The sequence below is a fragment of the Dipodascopsis tothii genome, assembly GCF_038497935.1.
Source record: "Dipodascopsis tothii strain CBS 759.85 unplaced genomic scaffold V1510scaffold_12, whole genome shotgun sequence".
NCBI classification, from domain to species: Eukaryota; Fungi; Ascomycota; class Lipomycetes; order Lipomycetales; family Lipomycetaceae; genus Neoaidaea; species Neoaidaea tothii.
In genome coordinates, this window is record NW_027117996.1 from 247,192 (window position 1) to 260,878 (window position 13,687).

A 13,687-nucleotide genomic window follows, 5' to 3' on the forward strand; every position below is an offset into this window, starting at 1 on the left:
CCTGGGCCCCCCCGCCCGGGTGCCCCCGCGGGGGGGCCCCGCGTCCCGGGCCCCCGGGCGGCGACTCCGTCGGGGGTGCGCCCTGCGGGCGGCGGGCGTAGATGAGCCGCACGGCGTGCGGCGCAGTCCGCACACCACCCGCCGGCCGCGCCCAACACAGTTAAAAGTCTTTTATTCGTCCTAGCCTCTACAGCGGCTCGTCGTACATGTACGAAAAGCCGCGGAACTGCTCCTGGGCAGCCTTGGACAGCACGGAGGTGACCGGGGTCAGCACCGGGACCTCGCGCGTGAACTCCTGGTCAAAATTGCTCGTGTCCGTCGGCGACGAGATGGTCGGCACGAACGGCGGGCGCACGCGCTTGTGGTAGATGTCGTCAAAGTTGATGTTGGCAAAGTACGGGTGGGCCATGACCTCCTCGGCGTCGCCCGGCCCCGAGCCGAGACGGCGCCAGGGGTCGCGGGTGAGCAGCTGCTGGAGGATCGAGACCGACTCGCGCGCCATGTGGATCGGGTACAGCGGCTCGTCCGAGAGAATCGAGTCGAAGATCTCCTCCTCGTCGTCGCCGCGGAACGGCGACTGGCCGAGCAGCATCTGGTAGATGAGCACGCCAAAGGCCCACCAGTCCACCGAGCGCGTGTACTTCTGGTTGTCGATAATCTCCGGGGCCATGAACTCGGGCGTGCCGCAGAAGGTGCCGGTGGTGCTCTCGAACCACATGTTCTCCTTGCAGAGGCCGTAGTCGGCGATCTTGATGTGGCCGTCGAGCGTGAGCATGATGTTGTCGAGCTTGAGGTCGCGGTAGACGATGCCGTTGTCGTGGAAGTACTTGAGGCCGAGGAGGACCTCGGCCGCGTAGAACTGGGCGCGCGGGGCCGAGAACTGCTCGCGCTGGATGTGCAGCATGAGGTCGCCGCCGGAGATGTACTCCATGACAAAGTAGACGCGGGTCTCGGTCTGGAAGCACGAGTGCAGGTTGAGCAGGAACGGGTGGCGCTCCTTGTTGGCCGTGAGGTAGACGCGCTTCTCGGAGCGCGTGCTCTCGACCTCGCCGTTCTCGATGATGAACTCCTTCTTGAGCACCTTGATGGCGTACAGCCGCTGGCTGCGCTTGGCCTCGGCCAGCATGACCTTGCCGAAGTTGCCCTTGCCCAGCACGGCCAGGAAGTTGAAGTCGTCGAGGCCGATCTTGCGCTTGGGCGCCTTGCGCGCGGGGACGTCCTTGCGGCGGCCGGCGGCCGAGCCCGGGCGCTCGGGCGCGGCCGAGATCGGCAGCGACTGCTGCAGCTGCGGCGCGGGCAGCGTCTCGGTCTGGGGGCCGCCGTAGTACGAGAAGCGGTTGTCGGCGGGCGGGACCTGCGAGTAGCGCGCGCGCTCGGGCGTGTACGCGCTCTGGGCGGACGCGGCGGCCTGCGCGTGCGCGTCGGCGCCGGCCGAGCCGGAGCGCTGGTGGTCGACGGCGAGGGGGCGCGTCGGCGAGGCGTCGAGCTTGATCTTGCTCATGGCCGCGGCCGCGGCCGCCGCGGCCGAGTACGACGGCTCGGGCTCGGGCCCCTCGCGGTACGGCGACGCCGCCGGCGTCCGCGCCGACGGCGGCGTCTTGGGCGACGGCGTCGAGTTGTACGCGCTCTCGTACGTCGACGTCGGCGACGCCGTCGGCGTCTGCTTGCGCAGCTTGTCCGACAGGTTCGGCGCGGCCATCAGCGGCGGGTGCGCGGCGTGGGCCGGCGTGGCCGGCGCCGGCGCCACCGGGATCTGGTCGCCGTGCTTGGCCATCTTGATCTCCCACAGGATCTTGCTGGCCATCTCCATGGACATGCCGCAGAAGTCCGGCACCAGGTGCGCGCAGTGCGCGTGGCAGGTCAGCCCGCACTCGGTGCACTTGCGCACGTTGCGCTTGCCCAGCGGCAGGATGTAGCCGCAGTGGCAGCACCAGTTGGCGCTGATGTTGGTGATGGGCTCGAACCGGTGGGGGATCCGGTGGTTGAGCTTCTCCTCGTCCGGGTCCGTGTCCGAGTTGGACTTGGAGATGCACTTGGTGATGACCTTCTTGAAGCACTTCTTGTGGCACAGGAACTTGCAGTCCTCGCACTGGTAGCCGACCGAGTACTTGAGGAACTCGCCGCAGAACGCGCACTGCATGACGTTGTAGAACTGCTGCTGGATGAACTTGTGGCCGTACATCATGTGGACCTCCTCGCGCTTCTGGCGGATGGCGCCCTGGCGGCCGAGCTTGCCGAGCTCGAGCGGGCGCTTGCCGCGGTTGTGCTTGGCGAAGTTGAGCCGCAGGCGGATCTGGCCCGCGGGCTCGAGCACGAACCAGGCCTCGATGCACAGCGCGCTGTCGGTCACGGACAGCGTCGAGATGGTCGACTGCGGCACGCGCGAGATGGCCGCCGAGCCCGCGCCCGCGCCCGGCCCCGTGCGGGCCTTCTCCTGGGCCTGCTCGGCCGACACCCAGCCCGACGACGACAGCTCGTTCTCGATGCGCTTGCGGCGCTGCTCCTCGGCGATGTCCGAGATGCGGATCCACGTCATGCCGATCGGGATCTCGCGGTCGCCGACCTTGTCGTACACCGTGATCTCGGCCTCGTTGGCCTTGTCGACGTCGATGTCGAACTCCTCCGCCCAGCGGTCGTTGCGCGAGACCTTGGTCTTGGCGCGCGTCTGGTCCTCGACCTTGATCACCACGAACGACTCGGCCGCGCGGAAGCGGCTCGCCGCCGCGTGGTCCACGTCCTTGATCGCCGTCACGCCGATGTGCAGCTTGCCCGTCAGCGGCCGCCGGATGTTGGCCGAGTTCAGGTCGTTGTGCTCCATGTCGTCGTCCAGGTCGATGTGCATGTCCTGGTAGCGCTTGAGCGCGTTGCGCAGCAGGTGCACCTTCTGGTTGCTCTCCAGCCGCTTGTTCTCGGCCGACTGCTTGTTGCGCCGGTCGCCCTCCATCTGGTACAGCCGGACGAGCTTGTCGATGCCCTCCTTGTACTGCTTCTCCACCGACAGCTTGAACTCGAGCTGCTGCAGCATCAGCTGGATGCGCGGGCCCAGGTACGGCGAGTCGTACTTGATCAGGTCCAGCTCGGTGTAGTTCGGCCGCGCGCGCGAGATCGTGTTGCTCGGCCGCACGTCGCGCGCGGCCGCCTCCTTGGCCTTGGCCGGCGAGTCCTTGGCCGGCGTCGCCGGCGCCGCCTGCTCCTCGTCCTCGTACACCTGCGACGACCGCTTGGCCTGCAGGTTCTGCAGCGCCTTTTCCAGGTACTCGATGTTCTTCATCGACTCGCGGATGCTCGAGTCGCACCGGCTGCGCACATCGTCGTTCGCCGTGCTCAGGCGCACCGCCTTGGCGCCCTGGATCAGCGACCGCTCGCGCTCGATCTTGCGGTAGATGTCATTGATGACCCGGTCGTTGGCCGACATGGCGGCTCGCTCGACGATCGCGTCGCCCTGCGCACGCGCGCTACGGGCTCTCGGCGGCCTGCTTGCGCCCGCTGCTGCTGCTGCTCCACCCGCGATGGATGGATTCCGTCCGGGACCGCCCGCGGGGCCGAACCTCTCGACCGACCCGGCTGACTTGCCGGCTGAAGTGGGCGCGATTGCCTGCCCGAACCCTGCGCGGGAAGACACTCGACGCCGTACGCGCGCCGACTGAGATCCTGGCCGAGAATGGCCGCCTGAGGATGACCTGGATGTCGCACGATGGAGCGTGCGATGCCGACGTAGTCTGGGAAGAGACCTAAAGGTTTGGAGCCTGCGCAGCCGATACGTGAGAGTAGGTGACGGACACCTCGCCCTGATTTGTGTTTTGTTGATGCTGCTATTTCGGTACATCGCCCGGTGGCAACCACAGCCCACCGGGCCTCGGCCGGCGGGCCGGGGCCGGCCTACGATGGCCGCGCGCGGGCCGGGCCGGACGGGCTGGCCGCAGCCGTGGCCGGCAGCTGGAGGCGGGCGCTGGACGGCCGGGCGGACATGCCCGCTTGTAGGCCAGCGGGGGCCGGCGCGGACGGCCGTTTTTTGGCGGGCGGGCGCGGACGGGAGCCTGTTGCGGCGGGCGGGCGCGGCGGACGGCGGCGCCGGCCGCGCCGGCAGGCGCGCCGGCCGCCAGACGGGCGCGGGGCCGCCGGCGGGCGCCGGCAGAGTCGAGCCGCAGTCGATGCGGCTCAAGAGCGGATGCAGCACGGCCCGATCTGGCGTAGCGCGACGCGCCAACCCCACGCTGCGCGGCCGGCTGGCGCGGCACGCGGCGGGGAGGCGCAGTAGGGGCGCAGCGCGGCTGTGCGTGGCCGCGTGTCGCCCGCCTGCGCCCGCGGGGCGGGCAGGCCGGCGGGCCGGCGCGCGGCGTGCGGCGCGGAAGCCCGCGCCGGGGCCCCTGGCCGGAACCGCACCGGGAACCCGGGCGCGGGAACTCGGGACGGGGACAGGCCGATCAGGCACGGCGGGCCGCGAAGCGGCCGACAGCCGCGCCGATCGGTGCCGTTCGGGCGATCGGTTGATCGGTTGCTAGAGGTACAGGCGGGGCCGCTCGGCGCGGATCACAGCACAGCCGCGGACCGGCGCGGGTCACGCCACACGGGTGGTGACCCGGGTCACACGGGGCGCGGCGCGGACGGGCCGGGGCGGGTCACGGCCGAGGAACAGGAGCAAGCGAGTCACAGATCACGAAGCGAGTTCGGGCAAGCGAGGTCACGGACCCGGTCCCGGACCCGGTCCCCGTCACAGGCTACGGCTGGCCGGCCAGGTAGCCGTCGCGCAGCGCCGGCCCGTCGCCCTCGGCGCTGGTCAGGATCTCCAGGACCTCCGGCGGCGGGCGAAGGCCCATGGCGTCCGCGCGGCGCCAGCGCGCCAGGCGCGTCAGGCCCTTCGTCGGCCCGAACCGCGCGGTCAGGTCAAAGTGCAGGAGCACGCGGTCGACGACGTCGGCGCCGTCGGCGTGGACTGCGGTCAGCGCGGCCGCGTGCGCACGTACCTGGAGCCGCAACGTTGCGGACGTCTGCGGCGGCCATGTAGTCACGGTAGCGAGCCGCGTGGCGGTCGAGGGGCGCGGGTGGCGGTGCGGGGGGCGTCTGTGGCTCGGGCTCGGGCGCGGCCGGCACCGCCACGGCCGGCGCCACGGCCGGAGCCGCGCCCGGCGCCGCCGCCCGCGCCGCAGGCCGAGCCGCAGCCCCCGCCGTCCGGCCGTCCGGCGCCGGCCCCGTCTTGGCCGCGCGCGCTGCCCCCTCGTCCGCCGGCCGCGGCTTCTTCTGGCGAAAGTCGTCCGTCAGCCGCGCCTGCTGGCCGGCGCCCGCGGCCGCGGATCGCGGCCCGGGTTGCTTGCGTTTGGCCATCTGCCGTCAGCGCCGTCACATGCGCCCTCCGGCCGCCGTCACACGCCGTGCGGCGCCGTCGGGCGGGCCGGCCCGGCCGGATGCGGCGGCGCGCGCCACAGCGCGCGCCACGGCTGCGCGTTGCCAGCACTCACCTGCGTTGTGCCGGTCGGGACGGCCAGCGGGCCACGCGGGCTATAAAGGCGCGCCACGGCGGTCGCCACGCTGTGGCTGGTATAAACTTCCGAACCACGCACCCCGTTCGCGCGCACTACAGGCTAGGTGATGACAGCGCGCCCGGCGTCGGCAGCCCGAGCTGGGCGCGGGCAGGGTACGCGCCACAGGGTCGGCGACGATAGCCGCATACAGCCGCAGCGCGGCGCGGCCTGGGCGCAGCGCGGCGGGATTTATATACCAGCGCCGGCACCAACGTAGATTTAAATAGGCGCGCACCGTCCACCACGATCGTCATCCGGGCTCAACCAAGGCACCGATCCAGACGTCCAGACGCCCGCAGAGCAGCAGCGGACGGCCACCGGCAGCGGCAGGCACAAGAGCATCACGAGAGCGGCGCGCGGCCGCGGAAATATGCTTTATAGCCGTGTGTATATATATTCAAGATGAGCACGACGATTCGGATCAGCTTTGTGATCCTCGGCATCTACTCGCTATACTTTGGCTACATGGGGACGCGGCGAGGCATCGAGATCCGGAAGCGCGCCGAGCGGGTACTCAAGGCTAAGGAATCGACCGATTTAGAATCGCAGGAGCTCGCGCGCCCGGAGGACCAGTTCTCGACCCTTGTTGTAGCAGGCAGATTTGTGAATCCGTTCCCGGAGTACCGGGAGCAGGGCATCTTTGAATTTATAATTTGGAAAATCGTCGAATTGGTCCGCTGGAGCCCGCGCGGAGGAGTGCCACGAAATCGCCGCAGGCTGCTCGAACTGCTGCACGTCTACCAGCCCGACTTCCGGATCCTGTTTGAGGTCGACAACCGCCATGTCGCCGTCGACGACCACACTCTGCTCCCGCTTATCGGCGCTGGGCTCGAGCCTGCAGCTGCGCCAGGTGCCGGGCCTGTGGACGTCGCTGCGGCTGCTGTGGCTGCTTCCGCTGGGACTGTTCTTCCCGTTCCTGCTGCTGCCGCTGATCCTCGTCCTGGAGATCGTGGTCGTGGTCGAGCTGCTGCCGGTGGCGATAGTGGTCCTGGACTCGCTCCTGCCGCTGCTGGCAAGAGTACGGCAGACAGTTGGACGGCCGTCGAGCTGAGGGCCGGCCCGGGCGCGGGTCCCGAGTCGCCCGTGATGAACTCGTTCTCACTCGACTCGCCGGCGTCGTCCGTGGCCGACGTCGCCGACCCCGACCTGCGCCCGCTGCCGGTCGGCACCGACCCCGACGCGTCCGCGCGCCCGGTGCCGGCCGCGCCGCCCGCCCTGCCCGCCGCGGCCGACCGCATCACCATCACCTGGATCGGCCAGAGCTGCACCTTCATCCAGTGCGGCGGCATCAACTTCTTGACGGACCCGATCTTTGGGTAAGTGCGCGCCCGGCGCGTCCTGACGCCAGCAACCATATCATCAACGCCTACGTCGGGCCCCAGCGGCTCGTGCGCCCGCCCTGCCGCCTCGAGGACCTGCCCCCGGTCGACTACGTGCTCGTCTCGCACGACCACCCGGACCACCTCGAGGATGCTACCATCCGCCAGATCGGCAACCGCGCGTTCTGGGTCGTCCCGCTCGGTCTGAAGCGCTTCCTGGCGCGTCGCGGCATCTTTCGCGTGGCCGAGCTCACGTGGTGGGCGCGTCTCCATCTTCCAGGCACCGCCTTCGGCCACTGGGAGATCGCCTGCACGCCGGCCATGGTAGGTCCCTGCGCGCGCACGCTGACGTCCCAGCACTGGTCCGGCCGCAAGCTCTTTGACTCGAACCACACGCTCTGGTGCTCCTTTGTCGTGCTCTGCAACGGCCGGCCCGTGTTCTACCACGCCGGCGACACCGGCTACACTCCCGAGCTGTTCAAGGGCATCGGTCAGGTCTACGGTCCCGGCTGCCGCGTTGCCGTCGTCCCGTGCGGCTCGTACTCGCCGCGCTGGCACCTCCGGCCCCAGCACTGCGACCCGGCCGAGGCCATCCAGATCATGCAGGACATCGGCGCCACCCGCCTCGTCGGCGTGCACTGGGGCACCTTTGTGCTGTCTAACGAGCACTACATGGAGCCCAAGCACCTGCTCGAGAGCGAGGCTGCCGCGCGCGGCCTGACCGACGCGGTCTGGCCGGCGGAGTTTGGCCGCACGATCGTTATCCCGCTCACGGACGAAAACTCTACCTCCCCCGACGAAAACTCGGCCGACAACGACGTCGGACCGGTTCCGAGAATGCGCCCGCTCGAGGGCCGCGACGCCATGCTCTGGGCCTGACCGCCGCGCGCGGCCAAGGCACTAGCCGTTGCCGGCCTGCGGCCGGCCGACGGCCGCCGGCATCACGCGTTGCTCTGATCACTGCCGGCCGCCCTGGCTGCCGGCTGTGTTGCGCCTATTGTATGCTCTTTGCGTGGAATACGTAGCGTTCGATATATCATTTTAGTCAATTTACGGGGTTGCTGCTGTAATTACACTTGAGAGTCCGACCGCGGCGCTAGTCGTGCAGATGCATGCGTCTGCATGCGCATGCGTTCATAGTGCGTCTTAGTGCGCGGACTTGCACGGCGGCTGATCGGATTGCCCTAATGGGCAGCGTGCGTAGCCGAGCTGGGCGGCTGGCCGCTGGCAGGCTGGTGGGCGGGCGCGCTGCCGCGCGGCTGCCGAGCGTACGACCGTTGACTGAGACTCGGTTCCGGGCCAGCTGAGACCTCTGGGTCAGACACCGGTGAGACCCACGCGAGCCGAGGACCGAACCGCGGGCGAGCCGCCGCCACAAGGCGGGCGCGGCGCGTGGCGCGGCGCGATCGTAGCGTCGTGGTTCGCGCTACCGCCGGCCGCCATGCGCCTCCAACCGCCGGCTCCCAGACAAGGACCGGTGGGCCACTGGCGCGCGGCGCGCCAGCGGCTCCGTGGCACCGGGCAGATGGCGCCACTGGACAGAGGCCACTAGCTCTAGCGGCGGACTACCGACAACACTACCGGCGGACTACCGACCGGACGGCGGGCGCAAGCCTCGACACCAGCCCGCGCGCTACCGGTCCCCCCCTCCCCCCGCTGGCGCCGGCACCGCTCAGCCAGTCGTGCGGGCGCACACCAGACCAGACGGCTGCGCTAGCAGGGCAGACAAGGGTTCAGGGGCTGATGAGATTACATCGCGCGCCCGCCGCCAACGTCGCCGGCCAAGGACCGTCCGGTCCCCGGGGTGGCCGCCGACCGTGCGCCGCCGGCTGGGCGGGTCCAGCCCGCCGGCGAGGGCTGTCTGTGGCCGGCCGCCTGCACCCGGTGCGCCGTCCACCGGGCTCTGCGCTGGCCGACCCGATCTGGTGGGTTCGTTCGGCAAACCTTGCGCGAACAGCGCAGCACCCGCGCCCGCCGGCCCGGTTCCGCGCGCGGCTGCCGGCAGCTGCACGTCTGCACCGGTCTCTGCTGGACCTGCGGCTGGCAGCCAGCTGTCGGTCTTGCCCGCGTCGTGCGTCTCTCGTGCGACCGACCGTGTCAGCGGCTGCGGCGGCAGATTCAGGGGCAATGTTTGAGTTCGCGCTGTGTACGCACTAGTGAAGCGCGCGCTAGCGCGCGCCACAGCGGCTGACGCGCCGCGCGACCCGCGCCCGATGCGCCTGGCCGGCGCCGCAAGCAACGGTCGCGCGGGCCGGGCCAGCCGGCAATCGCACGGTTCGGTCGCGCGGGGGGGAAGGGCACCAACCACTAGCAGTGTACGGTGGCCGTGGGCGTGATTGCGGTCACGCCCGGAAGTGCCGACAGCCGGAGCCGCAGCGCGAGGGGCAGCCTCACGGGCACGGCGTCGGGGGCGCCCACACCGTACCATTCGGCAGCCCACCCTCGGCGGCTCCCGGACCCACGGCTGCGGTGGTGGCGGTGTCAGCCGCTCCGCCGCAGCGTACGGAGACAGCGCGTGTGTCAGCCGCGGAGCCGCAGTAGCCTGCAGCGGCCGCCGCCGCAGCCCGTGCGGCGCGACTCCTGTGTGGCCGCCGCACGTCGCCGCGCGGCGACGCACGTCGTCCGACCGCCGCCTGTCCGTCAGCCGGCCGGTTGTCCGGTCCGCCAGCGTCGCGGCCGCCGCGCGCGTCCGGCTTGGGGCCGTCGCCGCGGCCAGCGGCGACGGCCGCGGCCGTGCGCAGCCGCATCCGCCGAGCCCAAACAACCACTCACAGCCCGCCAGCGTGGTCGGGAACCGGCCGCACGCGCCACGGACGCCACCGCCCGCCCGCTTCGCCCGCACGATAACATCAGATCCAGGCGGCCACAGGTCCTTGTGTGCAAAATCGGGCGAGCCGTAGCGCGATGCACCGCAGCGCCGCGCAGGTCAATTTCCCGCACGCGCGCAGCAGACCGCGGCCGCAAGCGCCCTAGCCGGCGCCAGCGGCGCATCGGCCGTGCCTTAATTTCACGTACGATAAAATTAGCAGTCGCCGGCGGCTCGGCGTGCGTCGGAGTGGACTGTCTCGGCGCACGCTCCGCTCGCGTTCGCGCCGGCCCAGCCCAGTGCGGCTAGCCGTCGGCTGGCGTCGCTAACCGGTCCGCCGCTGGCAAGTCCCCGGCGGCTGATGACGACTTCCCGTCTCGTCGTCGCGCGCTGCGCGCCCGCACGCCCCACGTCCGGCCACAGACCATGACGAGTCTCATGACGGCACCGGCTGCAGCCCGACACGCTACACGCAATCCAGCTTACAACGGCAGCGCTAGGCCCAGCGACTAACGTCAGCGGGCACGGCGCAATCAAAATTGTCCTACAAATGTTGATCGGTCTGTGCATCCGGCCGCAGTCTAAAGAACAGGCTGGTCGCCAGCACACCCGGGGGCCGGAGCCACCAGACGGGAACGACGTACCAGGCACCGCACCCTTGTTTACGTTAACGGGCGCCCAGCACGCACGCCAGCTAGCCGGCAGCGCGCATCGCGACTATTGATAATCGGTGCCACCGACGTGCGTATATATATCCACACCGCCGCAGGCGTCTGAGCGCAAAATAAATACGCCGTGAGCCCGCCATGGACGGCCTGTTGCCAGGACACCAGGTCACACGCAAGCTGAGCCTGTACAAGAAGCACAAGACCCCGCTTGCCGTCGACGACCTGGCTGCGCTGCGCTCGATGAAGACGCTCAAGTCTAGCGCGCTGCCGTCCAAGGCCTCATTGCGCCAGCAGTTCAAGCAGGGCCAGCACACGGCCGACTATCGCTTCGATCGGCTGGATCGCTTCGATCGGGGCGATCGCGATCTGGCGCCAGGCCACATGGACCGCTTCGCCGACACTCTGGCCGACCGGCGCCAGTCCAACTTCGACAAAACCGTGCGCGAGTGCTCGCTGCACAACATCTACGAGGCCGAGCCCGAGCCCCGGCAGGCCGGCCGCTCGCGCCTGGGCCGACTCAAGACGGCGTTCCCGCGCCGCATGAAGTCGCAGCGCTCGCTCGTGTCGCTGTCGGACCTGCCCCTGGCCATCCGCGAGGACTCGTTTGCGGACGAGCGCGACCTGCCGCCGCCGCTGCCGACCGGTCTCGTGGCCTCGCCGTCGGTCGCCGACCTGCTGCCGGACTACCTTGCCGACCTCACGCCGCCGCCGTCGCCGTTGCCGACCCCCGTGCTGTCGTCGTCCATGTCGACGTCGTCCCTGGTCTCGTCCTCGCCCTGCTCGAGCGTGCCCGACGACGAGCCCTTCCACTCGTCCCTCGTCAAGATCAACAGCGAGGGAACCGCGCCGCTGTCGACCAGCTCGGGCGACGAGTACCTGGACTATTGGTTTGCGTCCGCTGCTGAACGCATGGCCTACCACTAAAGCCTATCCTTGGCTATGTCACTCTTTTCTCTACGCCACTCGTTTCCTCCTTCTTGGCTACACTTTTTGTCAACCCCAGTCTTGGAATTCGGTCAACTCCTGTATTACTATTTCCCGGCCCGCCCTACTTTTTGTGTCTGCCGGCCAGATCTCTTTGTGTGTATATATATCATCAATGGTGTTTGGGTGCTTTTTGTCCTGGTTTACTTTTTCAGGTAAATCCCAATTTAATTACCACGATTTGTCTTTTCTCTGCCCCTGAAACGGGCTTGCTCCTGACCACCGTTCTGGCAGCGTCGCTTACATCGTAGCACCCGGACTTCCGTGAAGTTCCGTACGGTCGCGTACGCCGTGCGGTCGTTCCATAGCCGTTCGGTACCTGTGTCTAGAATAGCACAGCTGCGGGCGCGGGTGCCTGCACGCCGCAGGTGTGCTATGACATCATACTGTGCTTGCCGCCGGTACGTACCGAACGGCCGCCGCGCTCAGCTTAGCCACGCGGCCCCGGCGCCTTGGCCGTGGCCGTGCAAGCGGCCGCTGCAACTGCTGGCGCCGCAGACGGCTGTCGCCAGCCGCCCGTGTGCCTGCGTGCACGGCAGCGAGCCGCACAGTTGTCGCAAGTCGGCCCGCAGACTCTGTTATCTTCTGGCCGACAAACTCGCCGACACCGGCTTTAGTGCGGCAGCAAAGCGCAGGTGGTCAGTCGGGAGCCTACGGGAGGCGCTCGTGGCCTCACAAGCCTCCATCGGGACTGTTAGTCACGTTTGCCCTGGGCTAGAGCGACGTGGGGTCTTATCGGGGCGAAAATGGACGCCATTGGAAGCCGGGGACGGCCACCACGCAGCCAGAGCTAGTGCTCCTGGCCGGTCTGGGTGGCCACGGACGCTCGAGACCCAACGGCTGAGGATTCACCGGCGGCTGTGCATGGCCGGCGACGGCGGTCGTCTAGCGTGGCAGCGGAGTGCCGCAGGCGGTATGCGCTCTGTACGCCCTGAGCCTCTGGCCGCAGACGGCGGCACGACCCCGCCTGGCCTGCAGGTGTGCAGGCCCGAGGACGAGCGGTAAAAACGCCTTCTGTCGCACCATTGCGCTGGACAACGGTCCGGACGGGCGGCGCGTGGGCGGCGGATTACGAAGCAGAGGCGGCTGGCCGCCCGAGCGTAGCGGGCCGGGACGTGCACGCACAAAGAGGCCGCGTAACAGCCGAAACGGTCGGCAAGTGGACGGGTCAGAGTAGCGGCCGGCCGGCCGAGAGCCATTGAGGGGCAGGCGTCCGAGAACGCTCGAGGTGGTACAGAGGTACGCCGGCAGCGGTACCTGGCAGATGGTACCCGCTGGCAACAGCGTCGTACGACCCGGCGGACCCAGGTGGACTCAGTCACACGCGTGTCACAACTGTGTGTCGCGCAGTTGGGCCGCAACCGGAGAATGTTGCACGGTTACTTACCTAACCGACATGCACTTTGATCTTTGTACCGCAACTCTGGTACCGGGAATGTACTACGTGGCTATGGGGGTCCGGGAATGTGAACTAGTGTGATTACCCACGAGTAACCGTGAGTACGATAGCGTTCTGTGATCCAGCAAAGCCTCCGCACGGCGCCAGCCGCCCCCGTCAGGTGTCGTCGACAGCTGATACCGTGACTCGGTAACCAACGCAAGCCAAGCTGCCCCTTTCCACTTCCGACCCTGCACGCCTCGGCCGTTGCTGCGCGACCCAGTCGGGCAACCCAGCCGTGGCGGCGATCCCACCCAACACGGCTGCGTCAGCCGCCGCCTCAGCTTCTGGCCTGGCTGGTGCGACCCCGAGTCTGGCACTATCTAGGGCGTTCTGGTGGCTACAGTGCGGCCGACTACCAGAGTGGCACGTTCCGCTAGTGCACTCTCTCCATTCGTGTACGCGAACCCGGTCGGCTGGCATCGGGTCTCGTCTGCGGACCGTCAGGCGACCGTAGAAAGTAGAGAGCCTGCCCACCGGGCTCTTGCCAACAGCCGGCTGTCGTAGACAGTCCCGGGCCAGACATCCTGCAGACCGGCACGGACCTGCCGATCGCGGCCAGTGTCGCGGGCCAGCTGCCGGCAGTGCTGGGTCCGGGCCTGGTGACCTGCAGCCGGGTCACAATACGTGCATGAGACCCCGTTAGACTTTTGTGGTGCGGCACGGCCATGCCTCTTTCCGTCCATAGTTAGCGACCCAGCGTATATTTGTGAATGCACCCAAATCTCGCCGACTCACCGCAACCTAGAATAATAATTGCCGCAACCGTTCTTTCTTCACCAGAGCACATCACCACAACCACGTTAACCCAAGAGACAGGCGTCGGGAGTGGGCTTCTATATATTACTTTGCTGTCCCATTTCTCCCTGCATCCATCGTCCATCGTTTCCACCGTCTCTCGCAACCGTCCAGCACGGTTGTCCATGCGAAGATTTTGTACAGATATATAATTT

At 68.5% G+C, this 13,687-nt stretch overlaps 5 protein-coding genes across 5 annotated transcripts; 3 read left to right on the forward strand and 2 right to left on the reverse strand.

The window, feature by feature from the left end:
* Positions 1 to 187: 187 nt before the first annotated feature.
* On the reverse strand, positions 188 to 3,415 carry V1510DRAFT_364399 (uncharacterized protein; the record flags this gene model as incomplete). The annotated part of the gene is made up of 1 exon (XM_066931186.1): positions 188 to 3,415. One exon carries the CDS (start codon positions 3,413 to 3,415, stop codon positions 188 to 190), a length of 3,228 nt encoding a protein of 1,075 aa, XP_066789393.1.
* A 955-nt stretch (positions 3,416 to 4,370) lies between these two features.
* On the reverse strand, positions 4,371 to 5,378 carry V1510DRAFT_117970 (DNA polymerase delta, subunit 4-domain-containing protein). The gene is made up of 2 exons (XM_066930248.1): positions 4,965 to 5,378; positions 4,371 to 4,933 (listed from the first exon to the last, which is right to left on the reverse strand). Exons 1-2 carry the CDS (start codon positions 5,320 to 5,322, stop codon positions 4,719 to 4,721), a joined length of 573 nt encoding a protein of 190 aa, XP_066789394.1. The 5' UTR covers positions 5,323 to 5,378; the 3' UTR covers positions 4,371 to 4,718.
* A 372-nt stretch (positions 5,379 to 5,750) lies between these two features.
* Positions 5,751 to 7,908, forward strand: V1510DRAFT_415888 (beta-lactamase superfamily domain-containing protein). The gene is made up of 3 exons (XM_066933671.1): positions 5,751 to 6,835; positions 6,868 to 7,162; positions 7,196 to 7,908. The coding sequence occupies exons 1-3, from the start codon at positions 5,922 to 5,924 to the stop codon at positions 7,715 to 7,717; spliced, it is 1,731 nt and encodes a 576-aa protein (XP_066789395.1). The 5' UTR covers positions 5,751 to 5,921; the 3' UTR covers positions 7,718 to 7,908.
* A 2,083-nt stretch (positions 7,909 to 9,991) lies between these two features.
* On the forward strand, positions 9,992 to 11,488 carry V1510DRAFT_415891 (uncharacterized protein). The gene has a single exon (XM_066933672.1). The coding sequence runs from the start codon at positions 10,451 to 10,453 to the stop codon at positions 11,234 to 11,236; it is 786 nt and encodes a 261-aa protein (XP_066789396.1). The 5' UTR covers positions 9,992 to 10,450; the 3' UTR covers positions 11,237 to 11,488.
* Positions 11,455 to 12,431, forward strand: V1510DRAFT_117984 (uncharacterized protein). Its single transcript, XM_066930249.1, has one exon. The coding sequence runs from the start codon at positions 11,672 to 11,674 to the stop codon at positions 12,299 to 12,301; it is 630 nt and encodes a 209-aa protein (XP_066789397.1). The 5' UTR covers positions 11,455 to 11,671; the 3' UTR covers positions 12,302 to 12,431.
* The last annotated feature ends 1,256 nt before the right edge of the window (positions 12,432 to 13,687 follow it).